At 47.2% G+C, this 18,856-nt stretch overlaps 1 protein-coding gene and 1 long non-coding RNA gene across 3 annotated transcripts in view; both read right to left on the bottom strand.

The window, feature by feature from the left end:
• Window positions 1–18,856, bottom strand: part of LOC125388291 (uncharacterized) — a 334,710-nt gene that overhangs the window by 127,245 nt on the left and 188,609 nt on the right. The window lies entirely within an intron of this gene.
• Window positions 2,014–18,856, bottom strand: part of Stpg4 (sperm-tail PG-rich repeat containing 4) — a 48,279-nt gene continuing 31,436 nt past the window's right edge. For both annotated transcript variants that reach the window (XM_085690943.2, XM_048416215.3), the window contains 2 exons: window positions 6,393–6,497; window positions 2,014–2,152 (listed from right to left, as the gene is read on the bottom strand). In XM_085690943.2, coding sequence (XP_085547069.1) covers window positions 2,036–2,152; window positions 6,393–6,497 — 222 coding nt within the window. In that variant the 3' untranslated portion in view covers window positions 2,014–2,035. The remainder of the gene's footprint in view (window positions 2,153–6,392; window positions 6,498–18,856) is intronic.

Below are 18,856 nucleotides of genomic sequence, written 5' to 3'. Positions count from 1 at the left end.
CCTCTGTCCCAAGCCCCTCAACCCTGGCACAGCACCCAGCACATAGTAGATGCTCAAGATTTCCATTGCCTTGAAATCAGAAACATAGTCATGGGCACTTAATGGGATCATGCACACTCACTGATTGATTTTGCTTATGTAAACCTAGATGTCATATATAATATGATATGATATATGTATGCATATATACGGACACCTATGTCATTGGTATAGCTTATGCTTCTAAAGCCGTGATGAACAAAACGTAAGATTAAATCAAGTACATGGAAATGATGCAATCAAGAGTGAACACGAGATGCCTGAGTTGCTATGGGTATAACATAGTATACTGGGGTGTTTGTGTATGTGTGTGTTAGTTGTGCGTGTGTGTGACCTGCATGTGAGGCTGTAGGTCAACTTTGAGTGTCTCCCTCTATCATTTTCCATAGTATTTTTTGAGACTGTGTTTCTCACTGAATCTGGAGGTTACCATTTCAGCTAGACTGACCAGTCAGTGAATCCTGGGATCTTCCTGTGCCTGTCTTGCCCCCTGCCCCAACACTAGGGTTCTATGCATTTTGTCATGCTCATCTTTTATGTGGGTTCTAGCACTGTAACCTACTTAGAGCCATCTCCCTACCCCATATCCCACTGTTTTACTGTGAACTTGCTTGTTTTTTTTTTAATAAGTAAAAGGCTTACACTCTAAACTAATGATAAATGAGCTGGGCTGAGGCTTGGTGATAAACTCCATGCTCATCATACACAAGGTCCTGTGTGTGATTTTCAACACACACACACACACACACACACGCATGTACGCACATACACACACATGCGCGCACGCATGTACACACATACACATGTGCACACACAGACAGGTTTAACATATAGAAAATTATACAAAGCAAGAGAAGGGGATAAATACATATTACAATAATTAAACCAGTAACACAGCCATCCATTATCAGGCATTTTGCTCTGCACAATAGCTATAATGTATCTATGACTAAAATTCCTTCCTGAGGAAGATACAAATAATATCTACCCCACCCCTCCTAAGGTTCCAATGACAAACTAAGGTAAAATTCTCAAGTTCACTCTGGGAAACCAACGAGCTTATTAGGCTCGCTTACAGAGTAGTGGATGAGGATTCAGACAGAAGGAAACACGGGTGGCCTTCAGGCAGCCACGCTGGAAGGTCTGCATCCGGTGTGGCTGATGGCGCCCACGTGGCTGTGTAGATAATGACTCTCTGCGTAGTCTCTCCCATCTACACACCTTGAAGCTCCCCACTAAGGCCATGTCCAACTAGGACAGAACTGCACATAAGTGTCCAGGTGGCATGGCGAATACTCAGGGGACCCGGGACCAGGCCCCTCCTCCTGAGGGAACATTGATGTCAACAGGCAGATAGTGACAAGGGTGCCTGAGAGGATGGTCCCAGAGCGCCATACTTGCACACGACAGACAGGCTAATGGCTCGGTTTATACTAATGATTATGCTGTGTACTAAATACAGCACACACACTTGTACTACCGTGTACTACAATGTCATTAGGCAATTGAGGCTGCTCCTTTGTACTGTCTCAAGACCACTGTCATATGAATCCGTCATGGGCCACCATGTTATCTGTTGTGTGGCACTAGACATGGCTGAGTCAAACTGTTCTCGGGAAGTTGGAAGAGAGAATAGTGCCACCTTTTGGGAGCCTGCCAAGTCTACCTGTGGGCTGATGCAACCGACCCATAGAAGCCTTCAAGGGGGTCTGGAGATCTTCCAACATTAGCGTGATGGAGAAGGTCCACATAGCCTGGACACATTGGCCACTCACATGGCGTCGAGGCACAGCCTGGGCCAGTCTCTGGGACAGCTCTCCTCTTGGATTAAGCAGAGCAATTGATTGTTCAGACAGGACCCTACAGGATGGTCACCCATGCAACTGATTCAAGGTCAGTCCCCACAAGAAACGGGCAAGGTCACAAGGGGAAAGATCTTTCCAGACATAAGACCATGCTAAAGCTCAAAGTAGCTTGGTGTCAATGTTACTTTATTTTAAAAGCCAATTGTGTTATTGAAGAAGAGGCTGTGTTCTCTACCCATTTTTGCGATGGTTGGGGACTGCTTAGGGAACTGTCTCGAAGCTGTGTATGCTCCCGGGCCCGGTGTTTTCTGAAACAAGACAAAAAAGGGGAGAGGGGCTGGTGAGATCGACAGTCTTAGCTCCTGTGTCCAGCTGCTGGATGAGCTGTGGCTGACTCATCCCCTGCAGAGAGATAAAGAGTGTGTCTTGGGACCTGAAGGGGCTTCTGTTGGATTCACTGGGAGGCTGGGAGGTGCCAAGACAAGGGCAGGAAAGCCATGGACCACTGACACCTGCTGGGGGTGAGGGCAGGGCTACCCTCTCCAGATACCTCGAAGCATGATTTCTCCCAGGGGCACTGGCCCAGGCAGTTCCTGTCACAGAGGATGCCATCTTCCTCCTGACTACTGTCCCTGGTCTTGTGGCAAGTGGCTGGAGAGACTGGATTTTGTAACTACATGTTTAAGCCAAAAGCCCCAATTGGTTCCTGTGTTCCCATCACTGGCTGTATGACAGGCTGCGGTGTATCTTAGCCCCGTTTGTGGACTCCGTGACTCTCATAATTAGTTTCTTTTAATTGTGTGTATGCTTGTGGGCATTTGCACATGGGCATGGTTGTGAGCCTCCTGCACGAGTCCTCTGCAAGGAACAGCAAGGGCTCTTAGCCTGAGCCATCTCTCCAGCCTGAGTGCTCAGTTTTAGACATCATGTGTTCATTTTGTTGAAATTCTTTTTTTGAATTTGAATTTGAAAAAAATTTTTTTTTGGCTTATTTGCTTTTTGCTTTTCAGGACAGGGTTTCTCTGTGTAACATTCTTGGTTGTCCTAAAACTCACTTTGTAGACCAGCTGGCCTCCAACTCACTGAGATCTGCCTGCCTCTGCCTCCCAAGTGCTGGGATTAAAGGCGTGCACCACCCAGCTGATTTTGTTTTTTCGAGACAAAGTTTCTCTGTGTAGCCCTGGCTGTCCTAGATAGAACTTGCTCTGTAAACCTGGCTGGTCTCAAACTCACAGAGATCTGCCTGCCTTTACCTCCTGAGTGCTAGGATTAAGGGCATTCTCTACCACCAACTGGCTGTCGAAATTCTTAAACAAAACATTTTGCCAAGTATTCAGTCAAAGTTTCTCTTTAGAGCAGAAATGAATGCCCTTTCCTCAGACTGAGACCAGTTCTTGGTCACTGATTGACATGTTGAAAATGCACACATACACATTCTCGAAAGCCAAGGAGTCTTTATCTCAGCGCCCCTTGGAAGAACACCAGTGTAGTGGTCAGGGGCAGGGTTTTCCGGGCATGGTGGTTCGCACTTGTGATCCTAGCACTTAGAGGGAGGCAGAAAGATCATGAGTTCAAGACCCAAATGGACTATACAGTAAAGTAACACTGTGTATCTTAAAAAAAGAAAGAAAGAAAGAAAGAAAGAAAGAAAGAAAGAAAGAAAGAAAGGAAGAAAGGAAAAAAAAACACGAGAAGAAAGGGACTTCAGAGGACTGAGTTGAGACCCCAGCACCCAGAGAACAAGGCAAACATGATCTTGAATGTGCTGTAACTCCTGAGACAGAATAACTTCTGGGGCTTGCTGGCTGCCTTCTTAGCTGAAATATGTGAGCTTTACATTCAGGGAGAGACTCTGCTTCAAAAGAATAAGGCAGGAGTGACAGAAATGGTCAATGCCCTTTTCTGGTCCACACACATGCATGTGCTGTCTCTCTCTCTCTCTCTCTCTCTCTCCTCTCTCTCTCTCTCTCTCTTTCTCTCTCTCTCACTCTCTCTCTCTCTCTCTCTCTCTCTCTCTCTCTCTCTCTCTCTTTCACACACACACACACACACACACACACACAAACAGAAAGGAGGAAAAGAACAGTGATGATACAGGCTTCCAAATTCAGCAAACCTGGGTTTGAGTCCTGGCGCCAGTACCCAGTATGGCCCCAAGCCACCCAATTGTACAGCGTTTTTGCCTGGCAGGGGGACACAAGGCTCGCTGGGACCCTGCCAAATCAGACAGCGCTCTGCCCAGCCTGCACCCAGCGTCTTGGCTCCACCACTGTCATCCAGTGTTCTCATTCCTGGTCATGCCTGCCCCTCCTTGCTCAGTCTCTCTCTTTGGGAGGCAGTGGGTGGAAACAGCATCACCCCTGAGCATGGAACAGAGCAGTCAGCCTGGCAGATGACATCAGCTGCTTACAAAGCTGCCTTTTAAAGGCAGGATGTTTGCTTGGCCAAAAGCAAAGGAGCAGCCTGGAAATCTAATCAAGTCCTGGCCACACGTCAAGGGAAGCGGAAGCCTTTATTAGTGCTATCAATGGGGACGCAGCAGGAGTGCGCAGGCCTGGAAGGCCGGCCCACAGAGCAAGAGGCCAGGGAGGCACACACACCAAGCCACCCCCTCAGAAGGCTGACGGCTGTGGCTCCGGCACCCTGTCATCCGACTGCAGAACATCCAGCACAATCCTCTAGTCCTAATTTCGCTGTCACCAGGTGATCTTGAAATTTTTCTCTAAGAGAAAGGAACAACCCCAGACACCAGCCCCTACTTAGTGGACACTACTTTCTAGCAATCTGCTTGGTTTTCTCAGGAGTTTGGTTATCATGAGAAAGGTCTGACCTATAGACCCAGTCAGATGTCTGTTTTGGGTACTGCTGATGCCACCAAAGTATAAAAGTTCTCCAGTCACTGGAGAACTGTCTGTCTGTCTGTAATTCCACTGACTGATTGTCTGCATCACATCTCCAAACAATGGTCCCTCTACAGCCCAGCCACTCTACAGTGGACATTTTGAAGGCATCAGCTCTTGCCTTAGCGTTACCTACTCAGTCCAAATTTCATGTGTCCACAACAGAGACAGGGCACAGCTTTGGGTGTGATTGCCCATCTCAAGGCCCCTGTCCTCAGCCCATAGGATACAGAAATAAATAATTAGATGGGGTAGCAAAGGGCTAACCTGGGTACCTGTGGGCAGCTGCTGCCACTGAATTCCTAATTCCTGAGCCCAAAAGTCTACACTTGACTGTCCCTTTAAGGCCCATGAACCTTACAACAACAAACATTCTAATTCCAATGGAAACTCTGACTGGCTAGTAACAGACTTCTCATCTACCAGAAGAGAAAGGGGAGCCTGCCCACTTTTGTGAGGACGTCCTCATGGATAGTTATAGCTCATCCCAATCTCTCAGATCAACCATTGGCCACCATACTTGGTCCTTGACACAGATGAAGTTCTTGAAAAAGAGGGAATCCAGTATGCAGGACACACAACAGTCGTTGACTTCAAGGTACCTGAATCAGGACCAGTACCTAGAAACTAGAGCGTTCAGTTTGCAGAGCTGATAGCTCTCACTTGAGCTCTAGAATGGTCCCAAAGAAACAGAGTTAATATTTACACAGACTCCAAAGATGCTTTCCTTGTCCTCCATGCCCATGACAGCCTTTGGAAGCAAAGAGGCCTCCCAAGAACATCTGGGACCTGAACCCTATGAAACACTCCCAAGAAATGCTCAAGCTTCTAAGAGTGGTCCCTTGACCCACCCAAGAGGCTGTGATCCACTGACCTGAGCAGTCAGGGAGGGGACAACCCAATACCAGAGGAAATAGGATGACAGATTCTGAGGTCACGAGAGCTACACGGGACACCGAGAAAGCCCTGTCCTCCAGCGAGGGTCCCTGCTGCCTCTCGAGAGACCCCAAGGATCCTTCAGGGGAAATGGCCTTTGCCTCTACGACAGGGTGGCATTAGCCCCTGGAGGGTGGCGGTGGTTAGCATCGAGAGGACCAACTGTTCTTGCCAATGGCTCTGCAGTGGAAAGTCTTGGAGTTCCTGCATCAACTCTATCACCCAGGACAAGAAAACATACTTACTTTGGGGGAGCGGGGAAGCTGTTTCTAGGATGAGGTTTACGTGAGACAATCCATCAGGCAGTACAACATGTGAAATGTGTCATCCCTTGAACCAACGCTTGCAGCTTCTGGTACCCAGGGACAGAGCATTCACCCTGGAAAAGGCTAGCACGTAGACTCCTCCATGCCCGGTGGGCCTAACTCCAAACATCTCCCAGCCTTGGCAGACACTTTCTCAGGGAGGATGGAGGCTTCCATGTAAAACAGAAAAGGCCACTGAGGTGATTATAATGTTATTTTTCTGAAATCGTTCCCGGGCTTGGTCTACCTTGGCCTTCAGTGGCCTGCCTTTAAGTCAGAAGCAGCTCGAGGTCTAGCCAAAGCCTTGGGACTTCAATACAACCTCTGTCGTGCGTGATAATCCCCATCCAAGCATGTGGAATCCTAAGACCCCCCCCACACACACATATCTCGCTTAGCATACTTACTGAACCAACAGGCAAGAATCGGGGAACCTTAGATCGAAAAGAAGAGGTAATGGAGCCTGCTGGGAGTGCTTTCAAGTTGTATTCACCTGGTCCCGGACCTTCATGCTGAAAAGTATTTTTAAAAAGAGAGCAGGGTGAGGGGGGGAGAAATTTTATTTTCACTAATGTTTGGTGTATTTTAAGGCACTATTCACCTTCTACAAATAAACACATAATCAATGATGTAATAGAAAGTTCCCAGATGGGGGCTTGCAGGGTCTCACGTGGGTGTCATCTAAAAGCAGAAGGAACTGGAGCAGTACGTGTGCTGTTTGCCTCAGCTGCCCCAGGTATAACCATGAGAGGAGGAGGAGAGACTGGGTGGCCTAGGAGTGTGTCTTAGCTAGGGTTTCTGTTGCTGCGGTGAAACACCCTGAGAAGGAAAGGGTTTATTTGGCTTACACTTCCATACTGCTGTTCTTTACTGACAGAAGTCAGGACAGGAGCTCAAGCAGGGCAGGAACCTGCAGGCAGGAGCTGATGCAGAGGCCATGGAGGGGAGCTGCTTGCTGGCTTGCTCTTCATGGCTTGCTCGGCCTGCTTTCTTTTTTTTTTTAATTTTATTGATTTTCATTGAGCTCTATATTTTTCTCTGCTCCCCTCCCTGCCTCTCCCCTACCCTTCAACCTTCTCTCCCATGGTCCCCATGCTTCCAATTTATTCAGGAAATCTTGTCTTTTTCTACTTCCCATGTAGATTAGATCCATGTATGTCCCTCTTAGGGTCTCCATTGTTGTCTAGGTTCTCTGGGATTGTGAATTGTGGGCTAGTTTTCTTTGCTTTATGTTTAAAATCCACTTATGAGTGAGTACATGTGATAATTGTCTTTCTGGGTCTGGGTTACCTCTCTCAATATGATGTTTTCTAGCTCCACCCATTTGCCTGAAATTTTCAAGATATTGTTATTCTTTTCTTCTGTGTAGTACTCCATTGTGTAAATGTACCACATTTTCCTTATCACTTCTTCGGTCGAGGGACATTTAGGTTGTTTCCAGGTTCTGGCTATGACAAACAAAGCTGCTGTGAACATAGTTGGGCACATGTCCTTGTAGCACAATTGAGCATCCTTTGGGTATATACCCAAAAGTGTATCTTGAGTGGGTCTTGAGGAAGGTTGTTTCCTAATTTTCTGAGAAATCACCACAGTGATATCCAAAGGTCAGCCTGCTTTCTTATAGAACACAGGACCATCAGCCCAGGGATGATACCACCCACATGGGCTGAGCCCTCCCCCACCAATCTTTAATTAAGAAAATGCATTGTAGCCAGATCTTATGTTGACATTTTCTCAACCGAGGCTCCCTCCTTTCAGATAACTCTAGTTTCTGTCAAGTTGACATGAACTAGCCAGCACAGGATGTTTCTTCTTATTCCTGCTGGGATGCCCAGTGCCTGCAGGCTCCTGCCCCATGTTCAGTACCCTGTTTGCCTCAATACACCTCAAGCCAGCCAGCCTGCTTGTTGATCTGAGCATGAGCTGTGAATTTGATCTGATATTGGTTTTAGAAAGCACACTGTCTTTGTATGAGAGCAATCCTCTGTTATTTTTGGCTGAAAAATTGCCCCAGCAATTTACTGGAGCAAGCACGATGCTATTGGATAAACAGAAATGGCAATTAAAAACCAGCAAACAGGAAAATTAAGAAAAGATAATTCACAAAGACAGAAACGCAAATATTCAATGAGAAAACTTCATTCACAACCAGGTAACTTCCAACTTAAACTGCTAACAATGGTATTCTTCTCAAATGAAAAAGAGGACGGTTGGTGGTTGTCTTCGTTAGGGTTCTGTTGCTGTGAAGAGACATCTTGACCATGGCAACTCTTCTAAAGAAAACATTTAATTGGGGTGGCTCACTTAGAGTTTCAGAGGCTCAGTCCATTATGATCATAAAGGGGAGGATGGAGGCATGCAGGCAGACGTGGTGTGGGAACTGAGAGTCCTTATGTCTTGACGCAGAGGCAACAGGAAGTCGACTGACTGTCACACTTAGTGACCTCAAAGCCCGCCCCCACGGTGACACACTCCTTCCAACAAGGCCACACCTTTGAATAGCGCCACTCCCTTTGAGCACCATTTTCTTTCAAATCACCACAATGTGTTCAAAGACAGAGAGCGCTTACGTAGCTTGTGTTCCACAAAAAAAGAATTGAAAAAGGAGAAAGGATGGGTGAGCCTGGGCAGAAGTGGTACACATCTTTAATCTCTGGACTCAGGAGGTAGAGGTAGGTGGATCTCTATGAGTTCAAGGCTAGCCTGCTCTACAGAGTGAGTTCCAGGACAATAAAGGCTACACATAGTAACCCTGTCTCAAAAATCCAGATAGAGAGATAGATAGATAGATAGATAGATAGATAGATAGATAGATAGATAGATAGATAGAAAGAAAGAAAGAAAGATAGATAGATAGATAGATAGATAGATAGATAGATAGATAGATAGGAGATAGATAGATAGATAGACAGACAGACACAGACAGACAGGAGATAGATAGATGATAGATAGATAGATAGATAGATAGATAGATAGATAGATAGATAGATAGATAGACGATAGATAGATAGATAGATGGATGATAGGTAAAAAGAGAAGCAAGGAGGGGAGAAAGAAAATGACCTAAAGATTAGCAAGCATGAATACTCCTCAGTATAATTTGATAAAACTTTCTGCAGTGGGCTGGCAAGATCAGAAATTACTTTAAAATGCACAGGTCAGTTCAGAGGTGGGGAGAAAGAGACCCAAAGAGGTATTTGGGTGGGACTGCAGGAATCTCTCTCCCATTTTCAAGTTGCCGGTGTTTGTTGCCTCAAGGGTGGAGTAGGCTAAAACCCAGAGAAGAGTCTTTCTGGCAGAATGTCTTGGCTGTACCCCTAAAACAAGTGGAGGAATGGATTGAAAATGGGAGAGAAAGCAGGGAAATGTCCAGAAGCTAAGCACCGCTGAGTGGGCAGAGGAGGATTCTCTGAATAGTCAGCCTCGCATGTCCAGGCATGGATGCTGTTTTGGTTGGGTTTTTTGTGGTGCTGGGGATCAAACCCAGGGCCTTGCTATGCGAGGTGAGCATCCTGCCACAGACCTACAACCCAAGCCCATAAGCCCTATGTTCACAGTATGAAAATCAGTACCAAGGGGTTGGAAGGATGGCTCAGTGGTGAAGGGTGGATATTGCAAAGAGAAGAGGGAGGAGGAGGAAGGAAAAGGAAAAATAAAACAACACTAAGAAAAAGAAGTTCCTATTGCTCTTGCAAGAAGACAAAAGTTGGGTTCCCAGCATCTACACAGAGGCTGTAGTTCCAGTTCTAGAGGATCTGACACCTCTTCTGGTCTCTGAGGGCACCTGCACACAAGTGCACACACACACACACACACACACACACACACAACTTTTAAAAGATAAAAATAAATTTTTTAGAAAATGTGTATTCCTTTGACCTAGCCATTCTACTCTTGGGCATTCATCCTAAGAAAGAACGTGAATTGTGTGTATGTGACTATGTAGCCACAGATGTCCACAGTGACGTTGCTTCCAAATGCAAAGAATTGGAAATAAACTAAGTGACCAGTGATGTGTTCCTGATGAAATAATTTAACTCAGTGTTGTTATGACTATAAAATAACTTTTTGTTTGTTGTGTTTTTCAAGACAGGATCTCGATATGTAGACCATACTTGTTTCGAACTCACAGTCCTCTGCTGGCCTCTGAGTGCTGAGCGTGGGCTACCAGGTCCAGCATGTAAGTTTTCAAGCCCACTCTTGGAATCACTGATAGGACAGCCAAACTGTGGACTGGGCCAAACTTGCTTCTGGTACTTTCCCCAGATGTATCAGATAGTAAGCTGATGTGAACAGATGTTAGACTTGATCTTAGCTGCAAGGTTTTTTCTTTTTTGTTGTTTTTTCGAGATCGGGTTTCTCTGTAGCCCTGGAGACTGTCCTGGAACTAGCTCTTGTAGACCAGGCTGGCCCCAAACTCACAGAGATCCTCCTGCCTCTGTCTCCAAAGTGCTAGGATTAAAGGTGTGTGTCACCACTGCCCGGCTTAGCTGCAAGATTTTCCTAGACAGGATTTTACTGTGTAACACTGACTGTTCTTTCTGGAACTCACTCTGTAGACATGGCTGGCCTCGAACTCACAGAGATGCACCTGCCTCAGCCTCCTGAGTCCTTGGATTAAAGGTGTGCACTACCACCACCACCTGGCAATAATCTATATTTTCTAATTTCTCTACAATGAGCAAACACTCTTGAAATATGTAAAAACATAACTAGTATATAGATAAGTGAATATGGAAATTAGATAAAGGGAAGGAGGGAACAGGAGAGCTAAGTCAGCACAAAGCCAGAATACAGATATGCCTGGGTAAGGACTCTTGCAAGAGGGCCCCAGGAACTTGGCAAAACAAGTGCCTGGACCACAAATCCTCAAGGAATTTCTGAGCAAGGCTCCTGTGCAGCTGGTGGGTGCAGTAGCAGTGCAATTAGGGCTGCCACTCTCAATTATTCTGCCCTGAGAGCAGTCTGCTACTAATAGCCAGGGACAAGTCTGAGCACCAAGGGACAGGTGATGAAAGCAATCATTTGAATAAATCACAGCCGAGATGGAAGCACTAATGTTGCAAACTAACGCACACAGGTGACAGAGGTCATCTTTAGGGAGAAGGTCTCTCATGGTGTCAGCTCTACCTGAGCCTGCATTGAAGGACCATGAACAAAGATGTAACAGCCTTGAGAATTGGGCAGAGATCATTTCTTCGGCGTTTTCTTTTTCTAGCTGTGAAAATTGAGACTTTCAAACCGGGTGAGTAGCCGGCCAAAGATGATGCTGAGTATGGCATCCTTTCTGCACCCAGAATAATAGAAGAGCTGCCTCCTGCCCACTTTTCCCTAAGCCTACATGCTTTTTTTTTTTAATCCCCTGGGAATCTGAGAGTCAACCCTGATGAAGCAATGACGGGTTCCTGTTGCTACCCTTCAGCTGCCCTGGATTGGGGCGGGGGGGTCATCTGAATCACAGGGGCTAAGGCAGGAAACAGGAAGAAATTAACGCCATGTGTGGCAGATGGAATCTTCCTGCAGTAACATTAGGGAAGTGGATATAGTCCCCAAAGCAAATTCCAAAGCCACGGGAATGCCATGGAAAGCCGTAACTGTACCAGGTGAGGCTGGTCAGAAAGCGGCTCCAGCAGACCCCTTGGGCCCTCCCCAAGGACGGCGGGGGTAAGGAGCTGCAGGAGGTACGCCATTTCTCAACCCATTTCAAAGAGGAGGCTTTGAAAGCAATCGTTTGTGGTGTGTCCCACCTTCCTAAAGTTGACCTCTCCTACACGGAGGGCCACCAGATCACTGCATCCTAGAAGGTGACCTGGAGCTTTGGCTTCCCTGCTGTGCCACGTGATCAAGAAGGCAGGTATGTGGCTGAGCCACAATAAGCAGAAGCCATGGTCCCTAAGCCTTGCTTTTGTTAGGGCCGTGCTTTGGTATCTCTTGAGTTTCCCCGAAGCTGGCCATTATAGAGATGCCACAGTCAGGGTCACTACTGCTGTGACGAATCACCATGACCAAAGCAAGTTGGGGAGGAAAGGGTTTATTTGGCTTATACTTCCAGGTCACCGTTCATCATCAAAGGAAGGTTAGGACAGGAACTCAAACAGGGCAGGATCCTGGAGTCAGGAGCTGATACAGAGGCCATGGAGGGTGCTGCTTACTGACTTGCTCCTCGTAGCTTTCTTGACCTGCTTTCCTAAAGAACCCAGGACCATCAGCCCAGAGATGGCACCACCCACAATGCTATGGGCCCTGCCCCATTAGTTGCTAATTAAGAAAATGCCTTATAGCTGACTCTTAGGGAGGCCTTTACTCAGTTGAGGTTCCCTCCTCTCAGATAACTCTAGCTTCTGTCAAGTTGATACAAAACTAGCCAGCACAATAGACTATTGACACTTGGCCCCAGGGGAGGACAGAATTACTACCGGGCTTGGAATCCTAGAACTTGGAGCTAGCAGAAAGCACAGGAAACTTTTCATGATGCACTTCCCTCTGCTTGGGTGGGGGAGACCTCCATCCCCTCCTGATGATAACAGTATCCACCCTCCCCTTTGCTTTCTAATGAGGATAGCTTTTGCCAGCTGCAGCTGTGGGAGTTACACAGATGAATGCAGTATGATCTGGACTGAGCTCAGAGGAACTTACACATGGGAGAAGGTCACAGACGGAACTGGGCACATCAGGAAAGAATGAATGAAGCTCCCAGCAGGGCTGGTGCTGAGGGAGGGCCCATCTAGGAGCTAGGCCCTGGTGTCTCTGGGCTGTGCTGTCAAGAGGGCTATAAGGTAAAACCAAAGGCAGGAGCTACCATCTTGCTGCAAAAGACTCAGAATGCAGGGGCTCTATGGATTTTTCTGGAGTGCTGACCCTGAAGCTTGGCTGACTGATTCTAGCTTGCAACGGCCGATGGCACTGTAGAAATGGTAGACCTTTAGTAACCCCTAGCCTCCCAAGGAGTACTGTTCCTCTGGGCTAAGGGCATGGGACAGCTGTATCTGCCTGCAGAGGCTTCTTAGGGGCAGTAAGAGCAGCCATGTCCAGTGCCTGGAGCCTGTGCGGCGGCAGACCACTCCGTTCCGACTTACACAGTCAGTGAATTCATGTTGTGCTTGATTGTGCTGAATGGTGCATGCTGTCTCTACCTATACCTCAGACATTTTTAAGTTCTATGAATTCTGAATTCTCAGGACCTCAGAATATGACTTTACTAGAACATAGAGTCTAAGTCATTGAGATCTCATCCTCATGGTGAACACATGCTCAGTGTGACTGGTGTTCCTTTGTTAAAAATGGGACACTTGAACACACACACACATACATATTCACACATGCAGAGAAGAAGAGAAAGAGAGAAAGAGAGAGAGAGAGAGAGAGAGAACATTGCATGAATACAAAAGGAGACACAGATTTATAATGTAAAGAATGCCAAATGTTCTAGCAAGCCCCACAGCTAGGAGAAAACACAGAGTGAAGGTCTTCACAACACTCAGAAGAAACCAGCTGATTGACAGCTTGACCTGGGCCTTCTCAAATCTTTGCACTGGGTATAATAAACACCCAGTGTGTCATATTGTGTTGCTCTACAGCATCCAAGACAAATAGGGAAGTGTTCCTCTAGTTGCAGCATTCGACCAGCATCCCTGATTCAGGCTACAGGCCAGAACCTGAGCATATAGCTGGAAATGACCGTCTCCCAGTATCTGGTCTCCTATTTGCGGGTATTGGAACAATTTTGGTCTGAACATGTGTGTACCAGAATAAAAATTTAATCTCCAGACCTCTTGGAAATCTAGGTTCAACCACACGAGTTACATCAGACTGAGGAGTGGGAAGTGACAGAGATGTACAGTTTCAGGGGCCCGTCTAGCTCCTGTACACCAGGCTGGCCTTGAGCTCACAGAGGTCTGCCTGTAACTGCCTCCCAAGTGCTGGGATTCAAGGCGTGCGCCATCACTGCCCGGCTTCGGGGACCCTCCTTTAGGGAGGGACAGAGGCACTTCTCCCTGTCCTCTGCTCTCTGGACGATGAAAACAGAAGGCGTGCTCAGTGGAGCTGCAGGAGTCCGGCCTGAACTGCCACTAAAGGGCCTTCTGCAGCACAAAACCCCCGCCTTCTTAATCATACTACAACTTAAAACTGCTGCTCCAGCTGGGCAGTGTGGTGCATGCCCTGAGCCCCAGTACTCAGGAGGCAGAGGCAGGCAGATTTCTCTAAGTTTGAAGCTAGCCTGGTCTCCAGGACACCCAGGGCCACACATAGACACCCTGTCTTGAAAACAGACAAACAAAAAAAAACAGTCAAACAACAAACAAACAAAAACCCAAAACACCCTGTTCTTGTTAGAAGAACTGAGTCCGAGTTGGCAATAAAGACATACATTTCTTATTTTCATAGCTTATATTTTAGTGAGCAACATCCACCTCACTGGAAAAAACATGAATATTATATATAGTGTGTATGTCACCCAAAGGGCTGGATGTGATGTAAGAGGGTTCACTGATATGGTCCCGGGGTCCCCAAGAAGCCCCTTGAATAGCTGTATCTGAGCTGGGATGGACGGAAGAAGAGGAGGCATTTGCAAGGCAACACAGCTGAAGGAAGGGTTGACACAGGAAGCAGCGGCCAGGAAGGTCAAGGCAGGGCAGAAGGGGCAAATACAGAGGGTGTACTGATCATTTCAACACCAGTATAAAAGTGAATGAGAATGGAAACTGGTCTGTGTTATCTGAGTCAGGTTAGCAGGCCTGGGAGAGCTCGCTCTATGCATGTGAACAGAAGAGCTTCCCTTTACCTTTCGGATTCATGCATCGTCCCCAGGAGTTGGAACTGATGCTTCTATCAAATCTCGGCCAAACAAAGCTGAATAGTTAGATCCCTACACGGTCACTATAGCCTGCTGGGCACAAGGTATTATTACTGTGAGAGATTCTGGGAGCTATTGGAAACCTTAGTGTAGGAACACTGACCACAGGAGGCTGCAATCTAAACGCAAAGAGACTGATTCCGTCTAAGTAATGGAAGGAGGGTTCAAGAGCAACAATAAAGCAAGCTGTGGTAGAAAAGGAATATAAAGGCTAGCGAGCAGCTCAGCAGTAAGGGGTAGAGTTCAGATTCCCAAATCCTGAATAAATGCTGGTGGGTGTGGCAGCCTGCCTGTCACTTCAGCTTTCAAGGACAGAGACAGGAGATCCCTAGCAGACACTGGCTGGTGAGACCAGCTCTACTGGAGAGCTCTGAGTTTGGTTGAGAGACCCTACCTCAGCCAATAAGATGGAAGAAAGATCAAGGGAGATTCTTGAAAGATCAATCCCAGACTTCCACACTTGCACACACACCCAAAATGTGCACTCGCACACATGCAAGCATACATACACACATGCACACTCTCACACACATGTCAAAATGGGGGGGGAGGGAGACATAAATTTAGGAAAGAACTGAGAAGTTTGTAGGGAGAGGCCATAGAGACGAGTGGGGCGTGTGGCAAACTCAATGAGACAGGGCCCTGGGGCTGTGCTCTGAAGAAGCAGAATATAGACAGACAGGAGCTAAGAATACAGGAGAGACAGCTACGAATCAATCAAACAGGGGTGAGTGTTAGAGGATGGATGGGGCACACCCATGCTAGTGTGCAAGAAGGGATTTGGAATCATTTTCTTCTACTGAGAGCATCTGTCTCCACAGGCTGCCCAACACAGAGTCAGCAAACGGAGGACCGAAAAGATTGCTCCAAATGTGTCTGTAGTGAACACAGAAGCTTTTCTTCTTTGTGTCCTAAGCGACACGGCGTCATTGTTTTGGTAGCATTGCCACTGTATTAGGTGTCAAAGAGAATCTGGAGATGATTCTCAGCACACGGGAGATTGTTTGCAGATGGGGTGCAGACACTATCATTTTATAGCAGGGACTTAGGCAGCCAAAGAATTTCAAGTCTGAGGCGCTCCTGGAACTAATTCTCAATGGATAGCAAGAAATAACTATATTATAAATTATAAAATTTGATATTTTACTTAAAATTTTTTCAGAAAGTATACACATCTCACATCTCGGGTGAGAAGTCTCTACCACGACACGGAAGGTGCCCGTTAATAGACACTTGCGTATGCTCCGGTCAGGAGAGAGAGACAGAGCAAGCAGGCAGCTCTCCCAGCAGTTGCTCTGGGTGCCTGTGAACACTGAGACAGGTATTCACCACTGGATGGCAGATGTAAATGCTTAGTGTCACCGTGTATTGCCTGTCTCTGCGACGTCTTCTTGTCTGCAGGCAGGTGGGGTTTCTCTCCAGCCTGCTCAACATCACAGGTGCCCCAGGAGGGCTGCCCCATCCCTGCTGCCATCCCTAGCTGGCAGAGTCTCCTCACATATCTGCCCCCATCTGACCCTCACAATAGCTTGGTGCAGGCGGGTACTGTTCCCTCCGCTGACCAAGTGAGAAAGAGAGGCTCGGAAAGGCTAGCTCTAGTGACTCAGCACCCAGACATAGGAGCACAGCACTGGAAATACGAACACTCAGATCTAAGCTCTTCCTCTCTGAAATAAATTGAGCTCAAGCAGCCAGGCAGTGCTGGTTCATGTCTTTAATCCCAGCACTCAGGTGGAGAGGCCGATCTCTGAGGCCAGCCTGGTTTACAGAGAGTTCCAGGACAGCCAGGGTTACACAGAGAAACCCTATCTCAAAAACCAAAACAAATAAACAAACAAAAAAAACCATGAAAAACCAAACCAAATAACAACAACAACAACAAAAAACCCTAAAACCTAAATAAATAAATAAAATAAAATCAAACTAAGAAGAGCTCAAGTCAAGCATGGTGGTGAGTGCCTGTAATCTGTAACCCCAGCTCGCAGGAAGCTAACACAGGATTTACCAAATGTTAGAGGCCAGGGTTAGTCTACATACGTGATGCGTACCAGGTCTGTGGGAGTGGCTCTGGAGAAGGGTCTTTGTAAAAAGCTCACAGCTGTCCTAGTTAGCACACACTATCGCCTGACCAGTCAAAAGTCTCAACTGAGTAACTGTCTCAATCCGGTTAGTCTGTGGACTTGCCTATGAAGGACTGTCTTGTCTTCGTAGATATAGGCCAGCTCACAGGCAGTGCTGCTTCCTGGGCAGGTGGTCCTGAGTTATCTAAGAAAGCTAGCTAGGCATGAGCCTGAGAGGGAGCCAGGGAGGGAACGAGCCAGCAAGCAGGACCCTCGGTGGACCGTTACCTGGAAGTTGTAAAACAACAAATGCTTTTCTCACCAAAGTTGCTTACGGTCTGTGTGTTTTATCACAGCAGAAAGGAACTGAATATGCCATCAGTTCCCTGTCTTTTTCTGGGCACAACTTTCAGATAACCACACTGAAGTAAGAAAGGGTCAGAAATAGATATGTGGTCCCAACAAAATAAAGTGTCTATTTTTAAATCATACTTTATTTATTTAATGTGTGTGTACACACACGTGCATCCTGGGTCTGCCTGTCATCTGTGTGTCTATGAACATGAGCACGAAAGTCAGAGAACACCTTGCAGGAGTTAGTTCTTTGGGGGGTTGAACTCAGGCTTTCAGGGTTGACAGCGGGTGCCTTTACCTGCTGAGTCATTTCCCAGCCCCTGCCCCAATATCAACTTATATATGCAGAAACCTAGCAAAAGCTGAAACTGTTACCTGGGGTCATAAGAATGATCTTCTCAAATCTGGGATGTATGTCGGGCAGTGCGTGCCCCAAAAGGAACCCCGTGTCCCAGTAAAGAGACTCCTGGGTGGAGGTGGTACGGTAGGCTGGAGGCCTTGGTGAATTCAGGAGGCCTGTGACTGGCCTGATCCAAGTCAGGGGAAATGATGGGATTCTATAAAGTCTGGTCAGAGGAGGAGACGTGCCTGCTGGTGTGGGGAGGGGGGTGGAGGGGGGGACTGAAGCAAACCTGCCAGGGGCCAAACACATTTTTAAAAATTAGAATCTGACCACAGCTCTGAGGTCCACCTGGGTGGTACTGCTTTCTGAACAAGACAGGAAGTGAGGAGAACTGAGCTTCTGGTTAGGCAGGTAAGCTAGGCTCTGCCAAAGGATCACACACCTGGGCAGGCTCACCAGCAGAAGGGCAGCTCTTCTCCATTGGTACAGCTGAACAACATAGACAGGGTCATTTGAGGAGAGAGGTTTCTTTAGCGCAGCCCTTCCTTGTTTCTAGGGGAACAGGATACCAGGAGGGGTCTCACTGGTGCCTAGGATCTGAACTGGTACTTCTTCTGGTCTGGAACTTGGGCTGCTGGCAGAAACCATCTCCCCTGCTTATACTGTGATCACAGCCAAGACTAACTGCATGGACTCCCCATCAGCAGCAGTGGCAATGGGGGCCCACACGTCTCTCCATGCTGCTGAACTAGAAAATGACTTCACCGAAGTAAAACAGAAGGGAGCCAAAGGCCTCAAAGGGGACAAAAGCCTGGAAAACCCCCTTCCTGGTTTTCATGCTTCTGGCACATGTTGAGTTTTTTTCTCTAAGACCACAAAAGCCATCTGTTTTGTTTCAGTGGTGTGGCAGGAGGACCGGTGCCCACGGCCCATTCTAAACACATTCCCATGTCTTGAGCGGATGAAGCCTCTCTCTCCAACCCCAATTATGGATGGACAACTGAGGCAGTCTGAAAGAGAGCCCCCTGTTCCTTGTTGGTCATGGTAATTGGCCCAATGACAGTCATGTGCTCTAATGTGACCGATCAGAAGAGCCTTCCTTTTCACACCCCCTGGTGAGGAGGCAAAAATGTGGATGTTGGTCTCCTGTGGCTGTCTTCGCTTAGGAAGGAAAGAAGTTGGAAGGACAGGGAAGACGATAAAGCTGCACCCAGATACTCGTCCAGGTATGTGCATCAATAAATGCCACCATGGTGTGTC

The sequence above is a fragment of the Myodes glareolus genome, chromosome 6 (genome assembly GCF_982192425.1).
Source record: "Myodes glareolus chromosome 6, mMyoGla1.1, whole genome shotgun sequence".
Lineage (NCBI taxonomy): Eukaryota > Metazoa > Chordata > Mammalia > Rodentia > Cricetidae > Myodes > Myodes glareolus.
The sequence above is the reverse complement of the archived record's forward strand: the minus strand, read 5'-3'. Positions and strand labels throughout refer to the sequence as shown.